Source organism: Perognathus longimembris, chromosome 5, assembly GCF_023159225.1.
Source record: "Perognathus longimembris pacificus isolate PPM17 chromosome 5, ASM2315922v1, whole genome shotgun sequence".
In the NCBI taxonomy this organism is placed as follows: Eukaryota; Metazoa; Chordata; class Mammalia; order Rodentia; family Heteromyidae; genus Perognathus; species Perognathus longimembris.
Genome location: NC_063165.1, coordinates 1663349 through 1688238, shown reverse-complemented (window position 1 = coordinate 1688238; position 24890 = coordinate 1663349). Strand labels below are relative to the sequence as shown.

The window sequence follows — 24890 nt, the reverse complement described above, 5'->3', positions numbered from 1 at the left end:
CCTCTGCCCCAGCCCTGCGGACCCCAGAGCGCGCCCCCCGCAGGCCCCAGCGCGCCCTCCTCTCCTCCCAGTTCTTTAAGGAATTTCCACCGGCCCAGTTCTAATCCCACCTCCTTCCGCTACCCAGGCCGCAGGGCGCGGGGGGGCCGACCTGGGGGGGGGGCACACCCCAGCGAGGGCGAGCCGAGGGCACCGCCCCGCGCCCCTGGGGTCCGGGGGCCGGGCTGGCTGGGTGAGGGGACCCGGAGGGGGCCCGCCCGGCTCTGCGGCCGTGACCCCCCGCCCCCCGCCCCCCGCCGCGGCGTCTCACGCGCAGACAGCCACGGGGGAGGGGCGGCTCCCGGCCCCCCGGGCGTCGGCCGCATCCGCATCCCGCGCCCCACAGACGGACGGCGCCCACACGGGAGACAGCAGAGCACCGCGGAGGAAGCGTGTCTGACCAGTGTATTTCCAGCGTCGGTACAGCACACACCACCGCGTGGGGATCTGGCGCCCCCTCCCCCCGCCCTCCCCCCGCCCTCCCCCCACCCCCCTCCCCCACCTCCACGAGCCAGGGCTCGGGAGGGGCCCCCACGCCGGCCCGCAGAGCCACGAGGAACCCGGAGGCCGCAGAGCGGCCGGGAAGCGCAGTGGCCGCGGGACGGACGGGGAGCGGCGGGACGGACGGACGCCGCCGGGTTCTGGGAAGCGCGCGTTCCCGGCGCGGGGCTCACTCGTAGAGGGGAAGCGCGCTCCGAGGACAGCACCGGAAGTACTCCCGCAGCGGGAGGAAGCAGTTCTTCACCAGCGCCGCGGGGCACGGGGGCCTGGCCCCCAGCACACGCGCAGGGCCGGCCCCGGCCAGCAGGGCCAGCTCCGCCTCCGGGGCCAGGGCCTCGTGCTTGCTGTCGGGACAGGGCGGCTCGTCATCCACTCCCGGGTTCAGACCTGGGGCGAGCCCGCGGCGGCCCTCGGGTGTGGACACCCGGCGCCATCGAGAGCCCGCGGCGGCCCTCGGGTGTGGACACCCGGCGCCATCGAGAGCCCGCGGCGGCCCTGGGGTGTGGACACCCGGCGCCATCGAGAGCCCGCGGCGGCCCTGGGCAGTGCTGAGCGTGGGCGGCGCTCAGGGACACAGGGCGCCGGGGTCCCGGCACAGACAAGGCCCCGCGGCACTCGGCTGTCCTGTGTGGTGCCGGGGCCCCTGGTCTGCAAGTGTGTGAGCCCCCCACCTGGGGCCAGAGAAGGCTGGAACTTTCCAGAAGCCAGACTTAGTGGCCCCTGGCCACTGCGGCTGGTCAGAGCGGCTTGGCTCTGCCAGAAAGCTCCCCTGGCCCCCTGCCTGCCTGCTCCTCTGCCCCCCCCCCCCCGTCTGCCCCCTGCCCCCCCCCGCCTGCCCCCTCCCCTGCCTGCCTGCCCCTCTGCCCCCTGCCTGCCCCTCTGACCCCCCGTCTGCCTCCTGCCCCCCTGCCCCCCCACCTGCCCCCTGCTCCCCCCGCCTGCCCCCTGCTCCCCCCGCCTGCCCCCCGCTCCCCCGTCCCCCCGCCCCGGCCGCACCTCCTCACAGCCGGGATGTTGCTCCAGACGCGCACTGCGCTCCGGACGGCCCCGCCATGGCTGTCTTGCAGGGTGACGGGCTCTGTCTGCAGGGGAGAGGGAGGCCGGTCACTGGGTCACCGTCCACCCCCCTGGCAGGTAGGTTTCTTAATCCCCCAGGTCAGGAGATGGGGCCCCCCCACGCGGCACAGGGCGTCCCCATCCCCGTGAGTGCACTTGCACCGCGGAGGGCGGGTTCTGTCCCACGGAGAGGGCGGCGTGGCCGGGGACCGTGCTGGACACTGCCCTCTGAGAAGGCTCCAGAAGGAAGAGGGTGCAGAAGGCGGACCCCACCCCACCCCGCCATGGGGGGGTGCAGAGGGCGCTGAGGGACAAGACCCAACCCGACACCGGCTCTTGGGTGACCTGAGTCCACCTCCCCATGCCGTCTGTCACCTCCTCCTGTGACCCCCTCCTCCCTGGGGAGGGGCCCTAGAGAGGACCACAAGGGGGGGCAGTGGAGAAGGCCTGCTGTCCCCCCACAGCTGAAGTGAAGGGCCTGCTGTCCCCCCCACACAGCTGGAGTGGAGAAGGGCCTGCCGTCCCCCCCCCCACATCTGGAGTGGAGAAGGGCCTGCCGTCCCCCCCCCCCACATCTGGAGTGGAGAAGGGCCTGCCGTCCCCCCCCCACAGCTGGAGTGGAGAAGGGCCTGCCGTCCCCCCCCCCACAGCTGGAGTGGAGAAGGGCCTGCCGTCCCCCCTCCACAGCTGGAGTGGAGAAGGGCCTGACGTCCCCCCACCCACATCTGGAGTGGAGAAGGGCCTGCCGTCCCCCCCTCCACATCTGGAGTGGAGAAGGGCCTGCCGTCCCCCCTCCACAGCTGGAGTGGAGAAGGGCCTGCCGTCCCCCCCTCCACATCTGGAGTGGAGAAGGACCTGCCATCCCCCCTCCACAGCTGGAGTGAGGCGCTACAGGCAGCAGGCCGCCTTCCGTGCGGCTTCTGACCCGCAGACGCGCGCGTTCCGCGTCAGAAGCCGGTGTCTGTGGTCCTCTGGTCTGCCCACACGGGGCTGGCCTACGGCACGTGGGTCTTTCCCTCCAGCCTACGGTTTCTCACTGCAGCGGCTGGTTTGTTGGTTGGTTCCGGTGCTGTTCCTGGGGCGTGAGCGTTTTTGTTCAAGGCTAGCGCTTTACCACCTGAGCCCCAGCCCCACGTGGGGCTTTTTCTGTGGGTTAACTGGAGACGAGACTCTCGTGGACTGAACGAGCCATCCTCAGGTCCCAGCCTCGTGGGTGGCTGGGATTACAGGCGTGGGCCGAGGGCGCCCAGCCGGTTGTGGATTTTTGATACGTAGTGCGGTCTACACGGCCGATCCCAACTCTTTACCTTCCTTGAAATCAGCGTTTTGAGCGTGTAGATCCTTTAGTCGGGAGGAATGACCACGGCAGGGCACAGTGAGAGCACGCGAGACCGCTTTGCTCAGCTCAAGGAAAGTAAGCTTTACGACCTCGGTGACTGTACTTCAGCCACGAGCGATACGTTGCCCCTAGCAGGTGGATGGAGCCCGGGATCTCAGGGGACCAGTTACTAGGACGATCTCACACACACGCACACACGGGGGCACGGCTGGACGGGCCCGCTCGCACGCCTCCGGCAGGGCGCCCTCCAGAGGGCAGTTGGTGAATCCCAGGGCTTTACCCTTTGACCCAGAAATCTCACGTCTGGAGTGGAGGGGCGCATCTGCCCATCCCGAATCCAGTGCAGATCCTGAGAACACCGAGGCCAGGCGCGGGCCCCCCTTCCTGCTTGCTCGAGCCACTCGGTGGCACTGCCCGACCGTCCTGCTTCCGTGTGGGGCCAGGCTCCACGACCCGGGGTGTCCCCCCCCCCCGCAGCCGTGACCGGGCCTCACTCACCACCCAGTCCCGGGTCACGCGGCCCCCGTCGGCCCCCAGGGGACGGGCTGCCAGCCCCTGGGGCCACGTGGACGGCCGCGGTTCAGAGGCCCCCACATCGGGCACGCGAGCGGGCTGCGGGCTGTGTGCACAGGCGTGTCAGGGACTGCGCGGTGCACTGTGTGGCGCGGGGGCTACTCAGGCTGAAGGGTGGGGCGGGAAGAGGTGGGGGATGTCCCCCTCCCCTGCCCTCTGAGCCCGTCCGGGAGGAGTCCGTGTCCGGAGGGCCCCGTGGCCCTGTGCACATCTGGGCAGCTCAGGCCCCCAGCGGTGACAGCCTGGGGCGGGAAGAGGGGGCGACGGGGGGGGGGGGAGCCCAGCGTCTCCCCGGAAAGCCGGGCCTCCGGAGCTCCCGTCCTCGCCCCACGCCCTGCACGCACCTCCAGGAAGCGGGTGGCTGCGTCCTGGTCTTCGGGGGTCAGCAGCAGGCTGTCCACAAACATCCAGAAGAAGGGCTGCGGGCTGCCGGGCGGGGGCCGCGCGTACTGCAGCAGCCGGTGGAACTGGAACAGGTACCAGCCTGCGGGGGGGGGGGGGGGAGGGGGGGAGGGCCGCTCAGGCGCAGGAGGGGGCCTCCGGGGGGAGGGGGGCTGGGGGAGGGCCGGACCGGGGGAGGGCCGCTCAGGCGCGGGAGGGGCCTGCGGGGGGGGGAGGGTGGGGGAGGGCCGCTCAGGTGCAGGAGGGGCCTGGCCAGCAGCCCCCAGCCTGGGAGGGAGGGCTGCACCGGAAGCCCCCTCTCCACCCCTCACCTCCCAGGGGCCCGGCGGGGCCACCGCTGCAGCTCCGCCCCCAGTGTTGGGCGGGGACGGGCAGTGACCGTGGGGACGGGAAGCCAGCCCAGGCGCAGTGTGGGTTATGCTCCGGGAGCCTCTGGAGAAGGTTCCAGAGCAGGCCAGCCACCTCCAGAGGCCGGGCGGGGGGAGGGGGCCAGGGGGCTGGGGTGACAGGCGTCCTCGGTGTCACTGGTGACGGGGCACAGACACGCACTCACCACACACACGCTGAGCCGCAGATTGGCTGCAAGCCCGGAAGAGCGCACACCGGCCCCCGGCAGCTTCTCCCCTGCGTGGAGGCGGGGGTGGCAGGGGCCGTGGGGGACGGAGCCAGGAGGAGGCCCTGAGCGAGGGGGCCACGGCCCTCTTACCTGGAGAGCGGTGGCCCTCGTAGCCTCGGGGTGGCGTGGAGCCGTACACCAGGTCGAAGGGACCCCACTCCTCCACCTAGGGGCGGGCACACGGCCGCCGATGTGACAGCCAGCGGGGGGGGGGGGCTGACGCCCCTGACCTGGGGTGCCTGTGGCCAGCCCCACCCGATAGCCTTCGGCCTGGAGGCCGTGGACACCGTGGGCCACTTGAAGACAGCCATTCTCAGTCACCCCTGGGTGTCAGGGACAGGCGCAGGACGACGGGGGAGAGGGTGCTTGGAGAGCACTGTGCGCGCGTGCGCGCTGGGGCTTGAACCTGTGGCCTCAGGCTCTTCTTCAGCTTTGTCACTCAAGGCTGGGGCTCTAGCACCTGAACCACACTTCCACTTGTGGCGTTTTGCTGCTTAGCTAAAGATGGAGTCTTGGGAGATTTTTTTCTTTTCCTGCCCAGGCTGGCTTTGAACCAGTCTCCCCAGGCCTCAGCCTCCTAAGTAGCTAGGATTCCGAGCGTGGACCCCCGGTGCCTGCCCAGCTGAGAACCTGTGCCGTCTCTTAAAGGACCAGCCCCAGGGTGTAATCGCGGGGGAGCCCCCACCCCCCGCCCCGAAGGATTATGGGAAACAGCAGGCGGTGGGGTAAACACGGCCTGCCCAGCATAAACAACGCCATGGTCCCACAGCCCAACCAGTCACTCCTTGCCAGGCAGGTAGCCGGCCCCGCCTGAGCAGACTTGGGGTGCAGGCGGTGCTGGGGGCGACTGGGGGCGACTGCTCCAGCCGGGGTTGCTCTGACATAGAAGCCGCCCCCCGGGCCCCGCCCACCTCCGCCCCGGGGATCTCGTGCCCGCTGGGGCACGGGCCGAATGCCACGCCCGCGGTGCCCACCTCTCTCCGCACTACGTCGGTGACGTCGTCCAGGTGCGTCAGCCCCGCCCCGGAAGCGGAGCCCAGCTCCCAGAAGCCCAGGCTGGCGAGCTCTGAGGGACAGACGGCAGGCCCGGCGCTGTGGCGCTGACCTCCCGGGTGTCGGGAAGGCCGAGGCCACGGAGACGCCCGCCCTGGGCCCGCAAACCTCATTTTTCTGGTGACGAGGCCCCCGGGGCACAGACATCGCCGTCACCAGCCAAACCCGCCCACTGTACTTGGGGCGCCGCGCCAGGCGGAGCTGGGCCAGGCCGCCCCCCGCCGGCTCAGGCCGGATTTCTCCAGGGGGAAGCTCCCGCCCAAGGCCCCGGGCCCGGTGCTGAGAAGTGGGGTGCGGGCGGCGACGGTGCCCTTGGCTCCCCCCACCCCACGCGGCCGGGAACGCGGCGGCCCTCACCTTTCTTAATGTTCCCAAAGAGGGACAGCACGCGCAGCGGCGCCCGCCTCCACGCCGGCACCGTTTCGTAGACCTCCAGGGAGTTCACCTGGGAGGGAGGAGGCGCGAGGGGGAGCTAAGGGAGGGCCGCCACGGGAGGACCACCACGGGAGGACGCCACGGGAGGACGCCACGGGAGGGACCACCACGGGAGGACGCCACGGGAGGACGCCACGGGAGGGCCGCCACGGGAGGACTGCCACGGGAGGACCGCCATGGGAGGACCGCCACGCCAGCTCCCCCGTCACAGAGCTCGAGATCGCTGCTGGATGGACTCCCAGGGGGCCGGGGAGCCAGGTGGGCAGGTGGCCTGGGCCTCCAATGCTGCCACCCCCAGCACTGACCCCAGCAGTGCACCCCCTCCCCCCCTTTCCTGCTTCTGGCCACAGGCATCCTGCTGGGCCAGAGGAGCTGGGGGGCAGCTTCCGCTCACGGCTCAGCTCTGCCCCCTGCTGGCCGCCGCGACGACTCAACCGCAGGCCGGGCCGGCGAACCCGCACCGCCCCCCGCCCGGCCCCAAGTCTGACATCTGCACTCGGGGTCCCAGCCGCGCGGGCTGAAGCTTGCAGGACAGCTCGCCCCTGGCCTCTCCCAGTCCCCGGGGAAGGCGGTAACCCTTGGGCACGCCACCACCCCCTCCCGCCCCCATGGCACACGCTCACCCCCTCTACCTCGATCCCAGGTCCCCGTCCTTCCCCTGAAGGCCAGCGATCTCCGCTCGAGAGCGGCCCGTCTCAATCCCGGGCTCCTGGCTGGGCCTGGACGTGTCTGCTAGGGACAGTCCACCCTGCTGCGCGCTCAGGGGGCTCAGAACCCGCCTGGCTCCCGGGCTCTGGCCCTCACCCTCCGGGTGAACGCGGAAGGCGCGGCCAACACTGGCACTGCTGCTGGACTCCCAAGTCCTTCTCCGTCCGCTGAGAACCGCCCGGCCGGTTCCCCCAGGCACCCCACCCCCGGGACAATCGGCCTAGAAGAAGCAGATCCCGGGCTACGACGTTTTTGTATGTGTTGGTACTGGGGCTTGAACTCCGGACCTGGGTGTTGTGCCTTAGCTTTTTTACTCAAGGCTAGGGCCCCGACATAGCTCTCCTTCTGGCTTTTTGGGGGCTCGTTGGAGATCCGAGTCTCGTGGACTTTGCCGCCTAGACTGGCTTCAAACCACGATCCACAGATCTCAGCCTGCCGATTCGCCGGGGTTACGGCGTGCGCCACCGGGGCGTGGCAACCGCTCTTAAGAAACGGGCCATCTAGCGGTGTCTCCTTCCCAAGGGGACGACGGGAAGGCGTCGTCGGAAGCCCTGGCTGCGGCGGCAGGTGCTTCTCGAGGAGAGGAGGAGCCCCGGGCCTGGGCGCCCTCGGCCGGTCCTTACCGCCTCGCGGTCCTGGAAGGCCTTCAGCTGAGCGCGCCACTTCCTCCTCCTGTGCAGCAGCCCGCTGCTGGAGAAGGGCAGGCACAGGAAGCACACCCAGAGGCTCATGGCCTGCACCCGCTCCGCGGTCCCGGGGGACACCAGGACGTCCACGCACTCGAAGCAGTAGCACCTGCAGCCACACAGAAAGCCGCGGTGGCCGCCACGCCGCCTCCCAGGGGACGCAGCCACTGCAGGGGGGGGGGACCGCGCCCCCTCCGCTGCCCTCCGGGCCACCAGGAGGGGGGGGCGTTGGCGGTGTCTTGGCTGATGCTAAAAGAAACATGGCAGAGGTGGGGCCTCTGACAGCCTCTGCCCAGTCAGAAGAAGAGGGGTCCGAGGAGGACGGGGAGAGGCCGGGGGCCGGGGCGCGGGGCGGGGGCCTCACCGTGTACAGTCGGGGCTCTCGCAGATGAGCAGCGTGTCCCCCGAGCCGCAGATGGAGCAGAAGCCCTGGTAGCCGTCGTTGTCGTACTGGAAGAGGGTCTCGAGGAACTTGTCCTGGGCCAGGAGAGGAGGGAGCCCTGGGTCTTCCCTGCCCCCCCCCCACCCCGGGCTTAGGGGAACCCCACCCTTCCTTGCTGCTTACCTTGCACGGGGCACACATCCCTCCCTCAAAGAGGGGGTGCTGTGTGTGCACCTGGAAGCTTCCACAGCAGAGGCAGATGTCTAGAGAGAAGGCGCGGGAGCAAGGTGCTCTTCTAACCTCGAAGGGGGAAAACCCTGGGCGTCATTAGCCAGAGCACCGAACGTGCCTGGCGGACCTCAAGATGGGGGCGCCATGGGGGAGGGAGGCCCCCAGAAGAGGACCCCAGAGGAGGGCGGGTCCAGCCTCTGGCTAGAACGTTCAGTGCAAAAATGGCTAAAGACTCCTGCAATCCATGGGCTCACCCTCTCACAGCCCCACCGACACGCCTGCTGGGCCTCGGCGAGCTAATCTCGATGCGTGTTGGTGCAAGGAATCCAGAAGAGGCGAAGCCGGGGAGAGGGGGGCGGTGGGAGAAGGGGAAGGGAGAGAGAGTGAGGGGGAGGGGGGAGAGGGGGAGGGGACAAATCTGAAAGAGGTTTTGTTAGGATTGAAAGAAGGGAGGTGGCGGAGGAGTCTGGAGTGAATGGATGGATCCCCGTTTGCTCTGGAGGGTCCTCTAGTTGAAAATTAGGTTGTGGCACCGATACTGCGGATACACTTGTTAACAAGCCCCTGGGCCTGGTGGCCCCGCTGTCACCCCCGCCCCTCGGGAGGCGGGCAGAGGGCGGTGCATGGGGCACACCTGCGCGCTGGCCCACCGAGGGGCGTGGTGACCCGCACCCCGACCCCAGCTACGTGGGAGGTTGGGCTGGAGGGGCCAGGGTTCCAGGCCTGCCTGGGCAGAAGAGCCTGAAATTCCGTCTCCGTGGAGGGAGGTCCCGTGACACACACGTCCCCCCCCCCCACACACTGTGATAGAACCCCCATACAGGCAGGTGGGGGCGGGCGCGGGCCGGAGGTGAGCCCCGCGCGAGGATGACCGGCAAGAAAGCCTTGCTGGGGCACGGGCGCCCCCCCCCGGGGCAGTGCAGGGGCGCGCGTGCGTGGTGGGACGCACCTTCGATGTCCCGCTGGTTCACGGTGACCTCGTAGGCGATGAGGTCTGGAAGGGAAGCGAGGAGCAGCCTGCCTTCCCCGCCTCTGCTGTGCGCGTGGCCACGCGGGGCGTCCTCGGGGGTCTCCGGAGTCCCCCCCTCATCCCCTGGGGTCCCCCGCCCTCGGCACAGTGGGAGAGTGTTCCAGACGTGGTGGGCGGGTGCCCGGGGGGGCTCTGCGGCGGGGGCTCACCTCTGCCTGGCGGGCGGGGAGGGGGGCACAGCACCTCTGTGGAGCCCACCAGGATGACGTCCATGTTGTCCTCGGCGTCGGGGCCCAGGGCTGGGGCGGGCACCCCGGGACGCAGACATGCACGCGGGAGGAGACGGGCCGCGGTCAGCGCTGGGAGCTCAGCGTGGGGGTGAGGGGACCCGCGGCCGCCCTGCCCCGGCCCTCCCCGCCCCCCAGAACTGCAGCCAGCACCCGCTCTAGAGGGGCTCCCGGGGTCCCCTGCAGGAGGCCCGGCTTGCCGTGGGGTCAGAGGCCGCCGCCTCCTGAGAGGCCAAGGGGCTGGAGCCTGCTGTGCCCCCCCTTCCTCTGCACCTGCACGGGGACCCCGGAGGGACCCAGCCCACCTCTCACGGTGCCCCATGCCTGCGGGGGAGGAGGAGGAGGGGGGGAGGAGGAGGGGGGAGGAGGGGGAGGAGGAGGAGGAGGAGGGGGGAGGAGGGGGAGAGGAGAAGGGGGGGAGGAGGAGGACAGGGACAAGGATGGGCACCGGTGGCTCACGCCTGTCTTCTTAGCTACTCAGGCGGCTGAGATCTGAGGACCCAGGTTCAAAGCCAGCCTGGGCAGGAGAGGCTGTGTGACCCTTATCCCCAATGAGCCACCAGGAATCTGAGCGTGGAGCTGTGGCTCGTGTGGTGGGGCCCAGGACAGCGCAGGCACAGGCCCTGAACTCAAGCCCCACCACCACCAAAGACCCACGAGGCGGCGGGCGAGGCGGAGGGCGGCCTGTGGCCTTCGCTTCATACCCACGCGGCCAGCCCCGGCGTCAGGGCTGGAGCTGTCCGGGCCCTCCAGGCCGGGCTTCCGAGGGGAGGAGAGGGCCATGGCGGAGGGGCTGCTGGCCAGCTCACCGCTGGCAGGGCAGGGGTCCCGGGGGGCACTAGGGTGTGGGTGAGGGGCAGCCTCGATGAGGGGTGCGCTCCTGGGGAATTGGGGGAGGAGGGGAAAGGATGAGGGGGCAGGGCAGGAGCCAGAAGGGGGGGCCCAGGTTACCAATGACGTGGGTGGAGGTGTGGGCGGAGCTTGGGGGCGGAGCTTGGGGGATCAGTGCGTGGGAGGGGGGTTCAGGTCATGGAGGGGGCGGAGGTGGAGGGGGCGGAGGTTGTGGGGGCGGGGTTGGGGAGCTGGGGGCTGGGGTGGGGGTGGCCGGGCAGGAGGAAATGGGGGTCAGCTCCCAGGGTAGGTTAGGAGTTGGGAAGGGGGGGGGCTTTCAGGGTGGAGTTTGGGGCAAGGAGCCAAGGCCTCACTGGGCAGCAGGGTGGAAGTGGGGAGGGGGGAAGTCACGGGCCAGGGCGGAGGGCTGGGGGGGGCACCCCAGGGGCGGCTTGCGCTTTCCTGTCTGGGTTAGGTTTTCCATCTCCCCGGTTCAGGAGTCAGCTGGGCACAGGAGCTCCTGAGGACCGCAGCGCGAAGCCAGCCCTGCCAGAAAAGTCCACGCGACGCTTACCTCCAAGGAACCAGCTCCAGGCTGGAAGTAGAAGCGTGGTTCACGTGGTAGAGAACCAGCCTGGATTGAAAAAGCCCGGCCAGACCGTGAGTCACTGAGCTCAAACCCAAGTATCAGCACGTTTAAAAAGGAAGAGAAGAAAAGAGGCCAGGCACTGGTGGAAAGTCGAGGAGACTCTTCTCTCCAGCTAATCACCACAAAGCTGAACATGAAACCGAGGCACAGGAGGTAGAGTATTAGCCTTGAGCCAAAACACTCAGAGACAGCAACCAGACCCTGAGTTCAAGCCTTGGGACCTGCACACACACACACACACACACACCCCTTCTGAGAAGTTAAATCCAGGAATGCAGTATACTTCCATCACTTTCTAAAACTGAGGGTGCCCAGTGGGTCTCTGGGGTGCACTTCTGTGGTCCGGTACTCAGGAGGCTGGGGCAAGAGGATTCCTGGGTCTAGTAGTTTGAGACCAGCCTGGGCAACATAGAAAGATCCATTGGCCAAACAATAATAAAAAATCCTTAGAACGTGAGTACTGAGGATTTCTGTTTTTCTTTTTATTTTTTTCTGCCAGTCCTGGGCCTTGGACTCAGGGCCTGAGCACTGTCCCTGGCTTCTTTTGCTGAAGGCTAGCACTCTACCACTTGAGCCACAGCGCCACTTCTTGCTTTTTCTATACATGTAGTACTGAGGAATCGAACCCAGGGCTTCATGCATGCTAGGCAAGCTCTCTACCACTAAGCCACATTCCCAGTCCTCTTTTTTTCTTTATTGCAAGTTCCTTTACTATTCTAATAGGTATTGTACACGTTTGTTTCCTAAACTTAACATAAAACTACTTCATAAGCAGGGTGAAAAATTATGAAAAATTCCAGCCCCACCCAGCCATACCACTCCTGGGCATCTACTTAGAACACCACAAACCCGGATACTGAAAGGACACGTGTGCGTCCATGTTCCCTGCTACATTATCACAAAAGCCAAGCTGTGGAAACAGCCCAGCTGCCCTACGATAGAGGATTGCATAAAAAACGTGGTACGTATATACAATGGAATTTTACTCATCCATTAGAAAGAATAAGGTTGTGCCATCTGCAGGGAAATGGATGGACCCAGAACAAATCAAGCTCAGAGAGACAAAGGGTACGTGTTTTCTCTCCTATGCAGATGCTGGGTATAAAATACAGTGGGAAGGCTGGGACTATGGCCTAGTGGCAAGAGTGCTTGCCTCCTATACATGAAGCCCTAGGTTCGATTCCTCAGCACCACATATATAGAAAACCGCCAGAAGTGGCACTGTGGCTCAGGTGGTAGAGTGCTAGCCTTGAGCATAAAGAAGCCAAGGACAGTGCTCAGGCCCTGAGTCCAAGCCCCAGGACTGGCGAAAAAAAAAAAATACAGTGGGACATAATACATTCTATAGGACTCTAGGCCTGTACACACAAGGCACAATGTTTGCCTGCATCTGATAGTACAAAATAATATTGATCAAAATGAACTCCAGGACATGAAAACGAGAGGTTTTTTCTTTTCTTCTCGTCTTGTCCTGCTTGTTCCTTTCTCTGTCTCGGGGAGTACGAAGGGAGGCCCGGGAGTGGAGGGACGGAGGGTGGACAACGCAGCAGTGGCACTCCCTGGCCTGGACACTGCGTGGAAAATGAACAACTCGTGGGGGGGGAGGGCGAGGGAAGGGGTGACAGTACCCCAAAAGAAATGTGCTCTTCACCTGACTTATGGAATGGGAACCCCCTCCGTACATCACCTTCGTAATAACCATACAACGCCAAAACACAAAGCTCCAGCCCTGCTTGGTGCACCTCCGCCATGCACACGGAGGGTATTTGGGTGATTTCCGCCCATTTCCTGCGCACTCAGCCGGGGCCCCGCGGCCCGGGGCCAGGCCACAGTGGCCGGTGTTCTCTGCACCTCAGCAGGACGGGGCAGGGAGGTGCGCTGGTACCCCATGCTGTGGTCACCCCCGGGGACACCTGCGCGGGCCTCCCGCCGCGCTGCGTGCGGGGAGAGACGGAAACCCCCGCCCCCCCCCCCCCCCCCCGCCGCGGGGCGGAAAGTCCGGAACTCTACAGGGTCCCTGGTGACGCCGTTCACCGCAGCCAGGCCCCCCAGAGACACGGGGGGCTGCGGCCGCTTCCAACCTCCAGCCAGGAGCACATGGCGAGCTGTGCGTGCGTGTGCGTGCGTGTGCGTGCGTGCGCGCGTGGCGTCGTCTACCGCCGCTCCACCTGTGGCTCGGCGGGAAGTGCCCCCACCCAAGCAGTGACCCCCCCCAGGCTGCAGGCTGCGGCATTTTAGGGCTCTGGTGCCCCACAGGCCTGGGCAGGCTCTGCTTGCTCAAGGTCACGCAAGGAGACGGTGCCGGGCCGCGCCGGAGCCGCTGATGGTCCCCCAGGGATCCCTAGCGCGACCCCGGAGCCGGATTTGGGCGGCCTTGCGGTAGACGGAGCCCCCCCGGAGACGGCAGGGGGTGCCAGCGGACGGCGGGCCCGGGGGCTGGGGCGAGGGCCCACCCGGAGGGGCCGGTCCATCTCCCCCCGGGGCTTCTCGGGGACCAGAACCCGTCCTGGCCCTGACCGCCCTGCACGGCCTCGGGTTCCCATCTCCGAGCTCGGCCGGGGCCTGCTCTGGAGCGACCCCTCGGGGGACCTGGGCCTGGGGGCGGAGGAGAGCCCGGGGCGCGCCCGGCCCTGGTCTCCTGGACTCGGTGGGAATGGCACCGCCTGCACCTGCAGCGGGGGACCCCGGCCTGGTGCGGTGCCGCCCTCCCCCCCCCCCCCGGGCCCGGCTGTCCCTCCACGGCCACCGTGGGCGGCAGCCCGGGCTCCTCTGGGGGTTGGCCTGGGCCTGGGCACCGTCCCTGAGCGTTTTTGCCTAACGCTGTGATCGGGCACTCGGGCTGCAGCTCCACGGCTGCCTTTTCCCGGCGGTTAATTGGGGAGAAGAGTCTCCTGGGGCTTCCTCTCTGGGGGGGGGGGGGTTCAAACTGTGGTCCTCAGAGCCAGGGTCTCGGGCCTGAGCCGGCGATGGCCTGGCCGGCTCTCCCCGCCCGGCTCTCCGTGCGCCCCGTCCGGGACGGGAACGAGGAAGGAGCGCCCGTGGGCCACCTCTTCTTGTGGCCTCCTTTTCTCGTTGGCCCCGGGACCCCTGTCGCCACCGAGCTGAGAAGGGCTTCCTGGGCGCGCACAGCCCGGAGGTGAAGCTCAGCAGCGTCTCGGGCCTCGGCCGGTGCGGAGCCCGCCCGCCACCCCCATCGCGCGCCGTCGGATGGGCAGTCTCCAGCGGACTGCTCCTTCAGCCCGGGCCGGACAGGGGAGGGGCCCCCAGCCCGGTGGGGGGCTCCTCTGGGGCAGCTTCCTCTCGGTGGCCGCTCGAGGTGCCCCGTCCTCCGGAGATGACAAGGAGGGCCGGAGGGGAAGTCCGGCCGCAGCGTCCCGGACCCGCAGGGAGGGTGGGGGGCGTGAGGGGCGGGCGGGGGCGTGAGGGGGAAGGGCCCCGCCCCCTGCCCCGCGGAGGCCGCCCTGATTGGCTCCTGGGCCCTGGGCGTGGCTCTTCCCCGGCTGCGGGCGGGATAACAGGGCCGCCGCGCTGCGTGCGTGCCGGCTTCCCGGGGCGCCACCGAGACGCTCGGGGAGACCCGCGGGACCGTGAGGCCGCTGCGGGCCGGGGGCGCTGCGAGAGGCCCGCGGGCACGGGGGGCGCCCCCCCCCCGCTTCCCACCGATGGCTGGCGAGGCCCGAGCCGCGGGGGACGCCCTGCGCCGCCTCCTGAGGCTGCACCGCACCGAGATCGCCGTGGCCGTGGACAGCGCCTTCCCGCTGCTGCACGCGCTGGCCGACCACGACGTGGTCCCCGAGGACAAGTTCCAGGTGGGGCCCCCCACCCCACGGCCCCTGGGGTGGCCCCGGCCGCCGCCTCCCGTCCACAGCCAGGGGCCTGTTCTTGGAGGAGGTTCCGGAGGAGCCCCCTCCCGGCCCCTCCGCACCCCGGGACAGCCGCGGCCGCCGGCCCCCGGGCTCCTCACGGGGCCTCCTGGGCCGGGTCTGCGCGGGGCCCCGCTGGCTCCGCCCGACACCCCGGCACCGCAGGGCGGGTCCCCGGGCAGCAGGTGGCTCTGGGGAACCCGGGCCCAGGACCCTCCCGGCTCCCCTGTGGCTGCAGGAGACTCTTCACCTGAAGGAGAAGGAGGGCTGCGCCCAGGCCTTCCACACCCTTCTGTCCTGGCTCCTCACCCAGGACGCCGGGGTCATCTTCGACTTCTGGAAGGTTCTCTTCAAGGACTACAACCTCGAGCGCTACAGCGGCTGCAGCCCATCCTGGACAGCTTCCCAGAGGTGACCCTGCGGGGCCTTCGGAGGCGGGGGATGTGGGAGCCACTAGTGTAAGATGGAGGATGGGGGGGGGGGTGTGACCCATGCAGATTCCATGAGGCGAAGGGCAGAGGCCTGGCCCCTCGCCCCAGGTGCCCAGGGCTGGGGCCCGTGCCCCGGGAGGCCCTGAGAGCCCACGCGGTCCTCGCCTCGAGCTGCAGACGTGGACCTGAGCCAGCCCAGGAGGAGCAGGAAGCCCCCCGCCAGCCCCAAGGCCTCAGCACTGCCTCCCAGACCCCCCACCAAGAGGAAGGTCCTGAGGAACCTCGAGCCACCCCGCCAGCAGCCCTGGCCCCAAGGGGCACCGCCAGCCCAGGTACCCCGCCGGCCCCGGGGCTTCCCGCCTGCCTCCCTGGCACAGAGCTAGCTTCCCCCCCACCAAGGGGGCCCCTCGGGCCTCACACCCCCACAACGGGCAGGCTGCAGTTTCTTGGGTCCTTCTACCCAAAGGCTGAGCTCCCCGGGGCCAAGGTGGGCAGGTGGCTTCCGTGTCCCGTCCAGGACGGTCAGGGAGCCCCGGCCCTCCCTCCGGCCCACCAGTTCCCCCCCAGCGGGAGAGGCTGGCCGGCTGCCTCCGGTCTTCCTTGCAGGCTCCCAGGCAAAGGCCAAGCCCCCCAAGAAGCCAGAGGGCAGCCTGGAGCCGCCACACCTGGGGAACGGTGAGCAGGAGTGAGGGGCTGGAGTGGGGGCCCTGCCCTCCCCCGGCCTGTCCCGGGGGCCGGGGCCCTGTTGGTCTGTCTGAGGGGCTGGAGTGGGGGCCCTGCCCTCCCCCGGCCTGTCCCGGGGGCCGGGGCCCTGTTGGTCTGTCTGAGGGGCTGGAGTGGGGGCCCTGCCCTCCCCCGGCCTGTCCCGGGGGCCGGGGCCCTGTTGGTCTGAATTGTCATCCTTCAGCCTCAGCTGGGCGGCTACACCCAGAGGCAATCAAAGCACGCCTTTAATCGGCCCTCCCTCCACTCTGCCTGCCCTGGGCCCCCACAGGTCCTCCCCAGCTCTGCCCGCTAGCAGGGCCAGCCCAGAGGCAGCGTCCATGCAAAACCACCCTGGTCCCTTTCTAGAAGAAGCCTGGGCCCTTCTTGTCGGGCCCATCCTGCCCAGGCGCCTGACCCCACGCCCCTGTGTACCGTGAGTCAGGCGTGGAAGCTCTGTGCGCCCAGCACCACGCGTGGTCCGTGTCTCTCACCACTGTGCTCAGCGTAGTGGATGCTCGTGCACGCCCCTGCACGCATGCGCGGACAAGCAGACACGTGCGCGCATGGTGTGCACGCACCTGCAGCCCGGCCCTGTGGCGGCCGGCGAGGTGGCCCCTGGCCTCCGCAGCCTGCCCTGACTGAAGGGAAGGGGGACTCCGCGCCCTCCCCGCCATCCGTGGCCGTGGAACACTTTCCACTGGACAGCGGTCCCTCGGGGGGGGGGGTCCCTTCCTCAGGAATTCCAGCCATGTCCACTTCAGTCCAGAGAGCGGTGGCCATGTCCTCCGGGGACATCTCGGGAGCCCGCGGGGCCGTGGAGGGAATCCTCATCCAGCGGGTGTTTGAGTCAGGTGGGTGGGGAGGGAGGGAGGGAGGGAGGGAGAGAAGGAGGGAGGAAGGGAGGGCCTCCTCTCCAGGACTGGAGGCGACCTTGGCATACGAAGCTGCCCTCGCTCAGAATGCAGACACAGGGTGTGTGGGGGCCCTCCCACAAGTGGGGGACCCCTTGGCAGGCCAGCAGCACCTGCCCACACCCCTGCGTGGCGTCCCCTTCCCCCTCGGGACGGGTGCTGCCGGGTCGCGGGCGGCTGCCTCGGAAGGTTTGGGGTTCCCCTAGCACCCGCCCTGCCATCGGCCCAGGGGGGCGTCCCCACCTCCAGCCCCCCCGCAGGGCCCCGTGTCCTGGCCAGGTCCCGTTCTGAGGCCCTCCCTGGTGAGGCCCGGGGGGGGGGGGGCAGAGGGCTGGGAGGACCGGTGTGCCTCTCCCCAGGGGGTTCCAAGAAGTGCATCCAGCTAGGAGGAGAGTTTTACACCCCCAGCAAGCTCGACGACCCCAGCGGCGGTGCAAAGAGCAAGGCGCGCGGGAGCAGCGGCCCCAAGCCCCCCGTCAGAGCCAAGGCAGCCCCGGGCGCTGCGCCTGTAAGCACTGCCCGCCGTGGGGGGCTCTGGGCTTGCTGTTCCCTTCCCCAGCCGCCCTGTGGGGGACGGGGCCACTGCTGAGAAGCCCCTGACACGGGGCCTCCCCCTCCAGCCCCCCTCCAGCGGGCCTCAGCCCTCCCTCAGCCCTTCCTCAGCGGGCCTCGCCCTCCCTAAGTCCCCCTCCAGCAGGCTCCGCCCTCCCTCAGCCCCCTACCAGCGGGCCCCGCCCTCCCTCAGTCCCCCTCCAGCGGGCCCCGCCCTCCCTCAGTCCCCCTCCAGCGGGCCCCGCCCTCCCTCAGCCCCCTACCAGCGGGCCTCAGCCCTCCCTCAGCGGGCCTCGCCCTCCCTAATTCCCCCTCCAGCAGGCTCCGCCCTCCCTCAGCCCCCTACCAGCGGGCCCCGCCCTCCCTCAGTCCCCCTCCAGCGGGCCCCGCCCTCCCTCAGCCCCCACAGCAGGCCCCGCCCTCCCTCAGTCCCCCTCCAGCGGGCCCCGCCCTCCCTCAGTCCCCCTCCAGCGGGCCCCGCCCTCCCTCCGGCAGGCTCCGCCCACCCTCAGCGCCCTCCCGCGGGCCCCACCCTCCCTCAGCCCCCCTCCAGTGGGCCTCGCCCTCCCTCAGTCCCCCTCCAGCAGGCTCCGCCCTCCCTCAGCCCCCCAGCAGGCCCCGCCCTCCCTCAGTCCCCCTCCAGCGGGCTCCGCCCTCCCTCCCGCGGGCCCCGCCCTCCCTCCAGCAGGCTCCGCCCTCCCTTGCAGGGTGGAGGAGAGCAGAGACTAAGCCCGCAGGGCAGGATGGCTGCGCTTCCAGCCCCGCCCAGTGAGCCGCATCTGCACCAGGTGATGCCCCGCCCTCGCGGGAGCCTCTCCTCCCTCCTAGCCTCTGGGGTCCTCCTGTCCTCGGCACCCCCGTCCTGGCCCCTCGATGCAGGGGCCCCTCCCTCTCTGCCTTCTTCCTCCTCATCCTCCCTCCCGCTCCCCCCCTCCCTCCTTCTTCCTCATCTCCTCCTCCTCTTCCTGGAAGCATTTTTTTTTTCCTAATCTCACAACTGGAAGATTTCAAGAGCAGTGAGGACTTCCGGAGCCCTGAAAACCATTTGCCTCACACGGGGGGGGGGGGGGCGCCGGGGGGAGGGGTCAGTGGCCAGAGCCCCAGGCGCCTCTGGGGGTGCCGGGTCCTCCGCGGTCCCCAGCGCCATCTCCTGATGAGGCAGAACCTTGACCTAGTGTGACGGCCACTGCGTCTCTGCTCACACCCCACCGGGGCCGGGGCGGGGGGGGGGGGGCGAGCTGACAGGGGCCCCGGGACCCATCTGCCCGTTGCCCTGGGAGGAAGGGCTGCCCAGGGGTGGGGTGCTGTCCATGGTGTTGCCCACGGGCGGGGTGCTTCTGCAGTGGAATGGCACCCTTGGGGCCTGAGCATGGGCGATGGCTGCCTGAAGGGGGCGGGCGGGGGCAGGAGGGCGCTGTGCGGGGTGCCTCGCGGGGAGGGGGCGCGGGAGGTGGGGGTCTGCACGAGCCCCTCTCGCCTGGTCAGAAGAACGAGGATGAATGCGCGGTGTGCCGGGACGGCGGGGAGCTCATCTGCTGTGACGGCTGTCCCCGGGCCTTCCACCTGGCCTGCCTGTCCCCGCCGCTGCGTGGGGTCCCCAGGTGAGCCCCCCGCTGTCCCCGGGCCTCCCCCCACTGCGCGGTGCCCCCCGGTGAGCCGCGCCTCCTCGGTTCTGTCTGAGCCACCCCGCGACTCAGCCCCTGGAGGCTCCGGCCCAGTCAGTGTAGGGGTCTTGGGGGGCATGGGGCCCCCCTGAGGGTGTTCCTGACTCATCAGAGGGCACCCGAGGACCCTGGCCCGCGGCGTGGCCCCGCCCGCTCGCCCGCCCGGCCTCCGGACCCGCGCGGCCGCCGGGCCTGACGGTCTCGGCCCCCGCTCTGTCCCGCACGCGTGTGGCTGGTGACGGCGCGTGCGCGCAGCGGCCCCTGGAGGTGCTCCCGCTGCCTGCGAGGGAGAGCCCCGCAGAGCCTGCCCCCCGCCGAGGAGCCCCCGCCCCCGAGCCGCCCACCGACGCCCCGGTAGGCCGGCCGGCCACGCCCGCCTCGTGGCCACGCCCGGGGGCCCTGCGCCCCGCCTGACCATCTCACTTCCCCGGGATTCCCGCACGGGAGGGGCGGGACGTGGCCCCACCGCTGCCCGCGTCCCGCGCCCCCTGTCCCGGGCCTCACCGGGCCTGGGCTGGGCTGGCTGGCGGGGGCGGGACTGCCGGTGCTCCCCGGAGGGGGAGGGGGAGGGGGAGGCCGCGACAGGCTCCGTGCCCGCACCCCGCGTCCTCCCGCGGCCCCGGAGCTGAGCGCTGACTCCCGGGTTCCAGGTCCTCCAGGCGCTGAGGCCAGCAGAGCCGGCGGCCAGGGGCCCGCCCGGGGAGCCCCCCGCTGGCTTGGGGTCTCCTCTCACCTACCCGCACCTGCTCGCCCCGCCTTCGGCGCCCCCCCTGCCGGCGCCGGAGCCCCTGGCCCTGCCCCCCCAGCCCCGCGCCGGCCCCGAGGCCCAGCAGGTGGGTGAGGGCCGCTGGGTGGGGGTCCGAGATCCGGGCGCGGTCTTTGGGGATGAGCCGGAGACAGGAGGGGCCGACCCCGACGGAGGCGGGGGGGAGATGCGGGGCAGGGGCGGCCGGCGCAAGGGAGGGGCTGGCTGGGGGCTGGGGGGAGCCTCAGCGGCGGGTGGGGGTGGGGCCCAGGGCGGGGGAGGGGAGCACCCAGAGGGGAGGAGAGGGGCTCTGGGTGGCCGGGTCCCATCCCTCTCGTCCTCTCTGCACGGGGCACGGCGCCCCAAACCAGCCCGAGGCGGCAGCGCAGAGGTTCCCGTCTCCGGACGCACCTGTGGGTCCCGCCCAGCCGGGGCCCGGGACCCTGGGCGGAAAGCGTCTCCCGGGAGGGTGCAGCGGGCACAAGCCTGACCCCCAAACCCCGCTCCAGGTCGCCCACACGGCCGCCCTGCCGCAGGGCCCGACGCCGGCGCGCTGCGGCGTGTGCGGGGAGGGCTCCGGAGCGCTGCGCTGCGCCCACTGCGCCGCCGCCTTCCACTGGCAGTGCCACTTCCCCGCTGGCTGCGGCCCCGTCCCGCCGGGGTGAGGGCCCACCGGGAGGGGCGGGGCGGGCGGAGGCCCCTCCCCTCCCTCCCTCCTTCCTCCCCTCCCTCCATCCTTGCCTCCCCCATCCGTCCCTCCCTTCCATCCCTCCTTTTCTCTATCCATCCCTCCCTCTATCCCTCCATCCCTCCCTCCCCTCCCCCATCCGTCCCTCTCCATCCTTCCCTCCATCCTTTCCTCCATCCCTCCCCTCCCTTCCTCCATCCCTCCCATCTCCCCTCCCCTCCATCCCTCCCCATCCTAAAGGTGCTCAGACAGTCCCGGCCTCTCTCCCACCCTGCTAGCCCCGGCCTGCGCTGCAAGTCCTGCTCTGGAGACTCCGCGGGGGCCCAGGAGGGGAGGCCCGCCCACAGCGACATGCCCCCGGGCCCCGGGCCCCCCAAGGTCAGTGCTGCAGCGGGTGCGGGGTGGGGCCTGCTGGGGACGGTGGAGGGCACAGCTCAGGGGACCGGCCATGGCCGGCGGCCAAATGCTCCGTAGTTGTTTCTCCTTTTCCTCTCCCTCCCTCCCTCCCTCCCTCCCTCCCTCCCTCCCTCCCTCCCTCCCTCCCTCCCAGTCTTCTCGCCTTCTTCCTAGAATTCCCAACTCCTTTGGGTCCATTAACTTAAACCCATAGAGAAAGGAGCCCCTTAGGAGAGCCCTGAGGTCCCGAGCTCCAGCGGCCCTGGCTGGTGGGGGCGGGAGGGGGCGGGAGGAGCTCCAGGCCGGAAATGCCGCTGCTGAGGGCGCTCCTGTCCCCGCCCTCTCGCCTTCCTCCACTCTGGCCGAGCTCCGGCCCCCCCGGCCCGGCCAGCAGGGCCCCGCCGGAGCTCACGCAGCCGGCCCCTCACCCTCTGCCCCGGGCCCCGTCCCGGAGCCTGTGCGGAGCCGGCCCCCGAGGCTCGCACCTGAGGCTGAGACCTGACGTCAGCCTGCGAAGGGAAGCCCGGAGGACCCTCACCTCCACTCAGGCGCCCAAAGCCCCACGTGGAGCTGGGGCTCCGGGGGTCGAGCGCTACGCTCGCCTCGAGCACCAACGCTCAGGGCCGGCGCCCGTGTCCTGCGTCCCAGCCCCAGGACGCACGCGTGCACACACACACACACACACACACACACACACGCACGCTGCCCCCCCCCCCCCCCCCCGCACTCCCGGTGAGGAGTGGCAGAGCTCTGGCCCACCCCTCCCCGGCCCTCTGTGTTCCAGAAGCCCGTCGAGCCCCATGCTTCTGCACCAGTCTGCCGGGTGCCCCCTCCGGGTCCCTGGGGTCCTCAGCCCTGGGGCGTGGGGAGCCGCCCCAGGGGTGGGGAGAGCTGCGGGTTCGCCCCCCGGGCCGGACCGGGCGTTCCTGCAGGGTGGTGCCCGCGGCCTTGGGCCTGGCCCCGTCCTCTCGGAACCAGGTCTCCAGGGATTGTGTGGCCTCCTGGCTGGCTCTGTGGGTCCCCCCCCCCCAGCCACCGCAGTGGAGGGGGCCGGCACCTGGGCTCCCTCCCGCCCTCTAGGCCCGGTGCCACCCCAGGGGGCAGTGCCCGCCTCCTCTCCAGAGGGGCAGGGCTGGGCTGGCACGTCGTCCCTTCTGGGTTCCAGGTTGGCGACGACTCCACCAGTCAGGAGCCGGTCCTGCACCGGGATGACCTGGGGTCTCTCCTGAGTGAGGTAAGGTGCACCGCGGCCCTTGCCCCACCCCCCCCACGCTGCCCCGGCTCACGCACACCCCAAGGTCAGCTCCGCCCTGAGCCCCAGGCTGCTCTTCCGGAAGGGGGCAGGGAGAGGCGGTGGGGTGGGGGAGTCCCCGCCCGCACAGCTCTTGAGAAGCCTCTGGGCTCCGGGCTTGGAGGGTGAAGGAGGCGGAGGGGCCGTCCCGGCCGTGCGGGCCCCGCAGGGGCTGCAGGGGGCACTGGACCCGGAGTCCTCCCTCGAGGCGGGTCCCCGGGGCCCCGGTCCTCAGGGTCCCCATCGCTGGGTCGGGAGCGACCTCCCTCGGGCCGTCCTGGGCCCTGCGGATCCGGGCGGGGCGGGCCGGCTCCGGGTTCGGGTCCAGCGGCCCCAGGCTGCGGGTCGGTCGGTGTCTCGCAGCACTCGTTCGACGGCATCCTGCAGTGGGCCATCCAGAGCATGACCCGCCCGCTGGCCGACGCGCCGCCCTTCTGACCCGGGGCGGCCCGGGACGGGGCCCCTCGCACCCAGGGCCAGCCGCTCCTCCCCGGGACCCGCGCGCCCCGAACACCTCGGCACCCAGCCCGCTGCCGCCCCGCCCGTGGGGGCGCCGGGGCCCCCCACCCCTCACCCCGGTCCTCAATTAAAATCGCTGTGTGGAGCTGCGTGGCTCGCTGCGGCCGGGTTTGTTTCGGGGTCCGTACCCCGGTAGGGATGAGCCCCGGCTGCCTGGGGGGAGGACTTGGTGTCGCAGGAAGAGAGATGCCGGGCCCTGTGCTCCCTGCCCCACCTCTGCGCCCGGCCTCCCCCTCCCTCGCAGTGTCCACGGCGGCGGGGGGGGGGGGGGCACACGGCTCCCCACCGGAGCTAAGGCCGTGCCCCGCAGGAGCGCCCCCTCCTTTCCTGTGCCTGCACCCACTCTCACTGTCTCGCTCCGGGGTGGGGGGGGCAGAGGAGGGGCGGCTGGGCCACAGAGCCCCCCGCCCCGTGGGCCGCGAGCGTGGGGGCCGCCAGGGGGCAGCCGTGAGTGTCTGGGGGAGGGAGCGGGAGGGAAAGCGAGTGTGGGTTGGAGAGCCGCGGTCCCAGCCGCAGACCGCGAGGTCGGCCCCCCAGCCACAGGAGAAAGCAGGGCGGAGGCGCGGCACAGAGAACACACGCCACAGCGAAGGCGGCTCGGTGGGGATTTTTGTGCGTACACGGAGGGAGAGAAGAGGAGGACACAGCTGCAGACCGTGTCTGCCGGAAGTCACGGGGGATTTCATCTGCAATTTTTTTGCTTGTTTTTTGTTGCCAGTCCTGGGGCCTTGAACTCAGGGCCTGAGCACTGTCCCTGGCTTCCTTTTGCTCAAGGCTTGCACTCTGCCACTTGAGCCACAGCACCTCTTCTGGCTCTTTCTGTGTATGTGATGCTGAGGAATGGAACCCAGGGCTTCGTGCATGTCAGGCAAGCACTCTACCACTAGGCCACACTGCCAGCTCTGCAAATTCTTCTGTTATTCAGATTGATCTGGGGGGGGGGGATTTGAACCCAGGGCCTCATGCTGCCCAGGCAAGCCGCTTGAGGTACACCCTCCTCAGCCCGTTAGGGTTTTACTTTTCCCCTCCTGGCCTGGACCCCAGTCCTCCTCTCTGTTTTTCGCGTTGTCTGCATGACAGGCTTGTGCCGCAGCAACCAGCTTTTGGTTGGGTGAGAAGTGGCCTCGAACTTTTGGCCCAGGCTGAGCATAAACCGTGATCCTCCGGATCTCAGCCTTGGGGAGGCGGGGTTTGCAGGCACGGGGGTGAGTGGCTGCACCCCACGCCCATTCTCGGGGGGGTCTGGTCACTCTTCCCCTACCTACCCCATTCAGAGATGGGGCGTGGGGAGGCCCAGAGGAGAGAGTGTGTGGCTCTGGCCGTGTGGGGGGGGGGGGCAGCAGCGGTTCAGCCCCTCGGCAGGGCGCAGACATGTGCCCCGGGGCAGGGAGGGAGGGTGTTCGGACCGCAGGGCTGGTGGCCAGGTGGCCCTCCTTCCATGGAAGGCTGGACAGCTGTGGTGACAAAGGGGAAGGAAGGGCTGGGAGGCAGTGGCCCCCCCCCCCCGCCCCCGCCCCCGCCCCCACCCCAGCTCTCTTTCACTTACTGGTCCAAGGGAGGAGCCACTATTTCCCAGCAGGACCCAGTACATAGTTGTTTCTGCTTATTTATCGATTGCCTGTCCTGGGGCTTGAACACTGGGCCTAGGCATTGTTCACCAACTTCTTTTTTTGCTGGAGGAGAGCCGTGGCTCTCCTGCCAGCTTTTCGGACGGTCATTGATTGGAGATGAGAGTTTACCAGACTTTCCCGGCCCTGACTTTGAACTTCCATCCTCAGATCTCAGCCTCCTGAGTAGCTGGGATTATAGGCGTGAGCCACCAGAGCTTGGCGATCTCCACGTTTTATGATAACAAACAGCACCCATCTGTTTCTTTTTTATTTTCTGGTTGGTTGTAGGACTTGAACTCTGGGCTTGGGCGCTGTCCCTGAGCTCTTCAGCTCAAGGCTAGAGCTTTACCATGTTACAGGGTTCGAGGGAGGGGATTCCAGGTCCCTCCAAGAGTCCACCACTCAGAGACAGTCTCAAGCAAAAAGATGAATTTACTGGGGAAGCAAAAAGCCAATTGACTGGCCAGGGATGCTCAAGCAGGGGTTTGAAAAGGAAAAAAATCACATAGTTGTGCCAGGCCACACGCAGGCGGCCAATGGAATTACAACCTGCCACCTAGTATCTGTTTGAACCAGCCTATCAGAGTGGTCCAACTTGGCCAGCTCATCTGGTGTTTGGTAAACAAGTGTTTGCTGGGTCCCCTCACAAAGCCAGCGGGTGTGCGAGTTGTTAAGCCGCCACTGTTGTCCTTACTCATGGCAGGGAGGGGTTAGGCTGCTCCTTCCTGGGAGGGCACAGGTTTACTATTGTTAACCT

At 69.2% G+C, this 24890-nt stretch overlaps 2 protein-coding genes across 2 annotated transcripts; one reads left to right on the top strand and one right to left on the bottom strand.

Moving 5' to 3' along the window:
• Nucleotides 1-709: 709 nt before the first annotated feature.
• On the bottom strand, nucleotides 710-10061 carry LOC125351587 (DNA (cytosine-5)-methyltransferase 3-like). The gene is made up of 12 exons (XM_048346446.1): nucleotides 9983-10061; nucleotides 9201-9290; nucleotides 8971-9015; nucleotides 7974-8053; nucleotides 7773-7885; nucleotides 7346-7517; nucleotides 5937-6024; nucleotides 5501-5592; nucleotides 4617-4692; nucleotides 3853-3992; nucleotides 1537-1622; nucleotides 710-884 (listed from the first exon to the last, which is right to left on the bottom strand). Exons 1-12 carry the CDS (start codon nucleotides 10059-10061, stop codon nucleotides 710-712), a joined length of 1236 nt encoding a protein of 411 aa, XP_048202403.1.
• A 4359-nt stretch (nucleotides 10062-14420) lies between these two features.
• On the top strand, nucleotides 14421-22594 carry Aire (autoimmune regulator). Its single transcript, XM_048346445.1, is given in 16 exon segments — nucleotides 14421-14567; nucleotides 14860-14995; nucleotides 14998-15045; nucleotides 15230-15322; nucleotides 15325-15384; nucleotides 15659-15727; nucleotides 16495-16608; nucleotides 17028-17176; nucleotides 17928-18008; nucleotides 18706-18821; nucleotides 19140-19238; nucleotides 19513-19717; nucleotides 20139-20290; nucleotides 20596-20695; nucleotides 21879-21947; nucleotides 22368-22594. Coding segments are annotated over 16 exon segments (1713 nt in total). The 3' UTR covers nucleotides 22443-22594.
• The last annotated feature ends 2296 nt before the right edge of the window (nucleotides 22595-24890 follow it).

Bases quoted from the DNA above. Each gene is read 5' to 3' on its own strand.
- LOC125351587 (XM_048346446.1), bottom strand. From the start codon at position 10,061: ATGGCCCTCTCCTCCCCTCGGAAGCCCGGCCTGGAGGGCCCGGACAGC. The intron at 7,518-7,772 runs GTGAGGCCCCCG...GTGTGGCTGCAG, and splicing joins GAGAGCCCCGACTGTACACG to GTGCTACTGCTTCGAGTGCG. The intron at 4,693-5,500 runs GTGGGCACCGCG...GCCCGCCCCTAG, and splicing joins CCGACGTAGTGCGGAGAGAG to GTGGAGGAGTGGGGTCCCTT.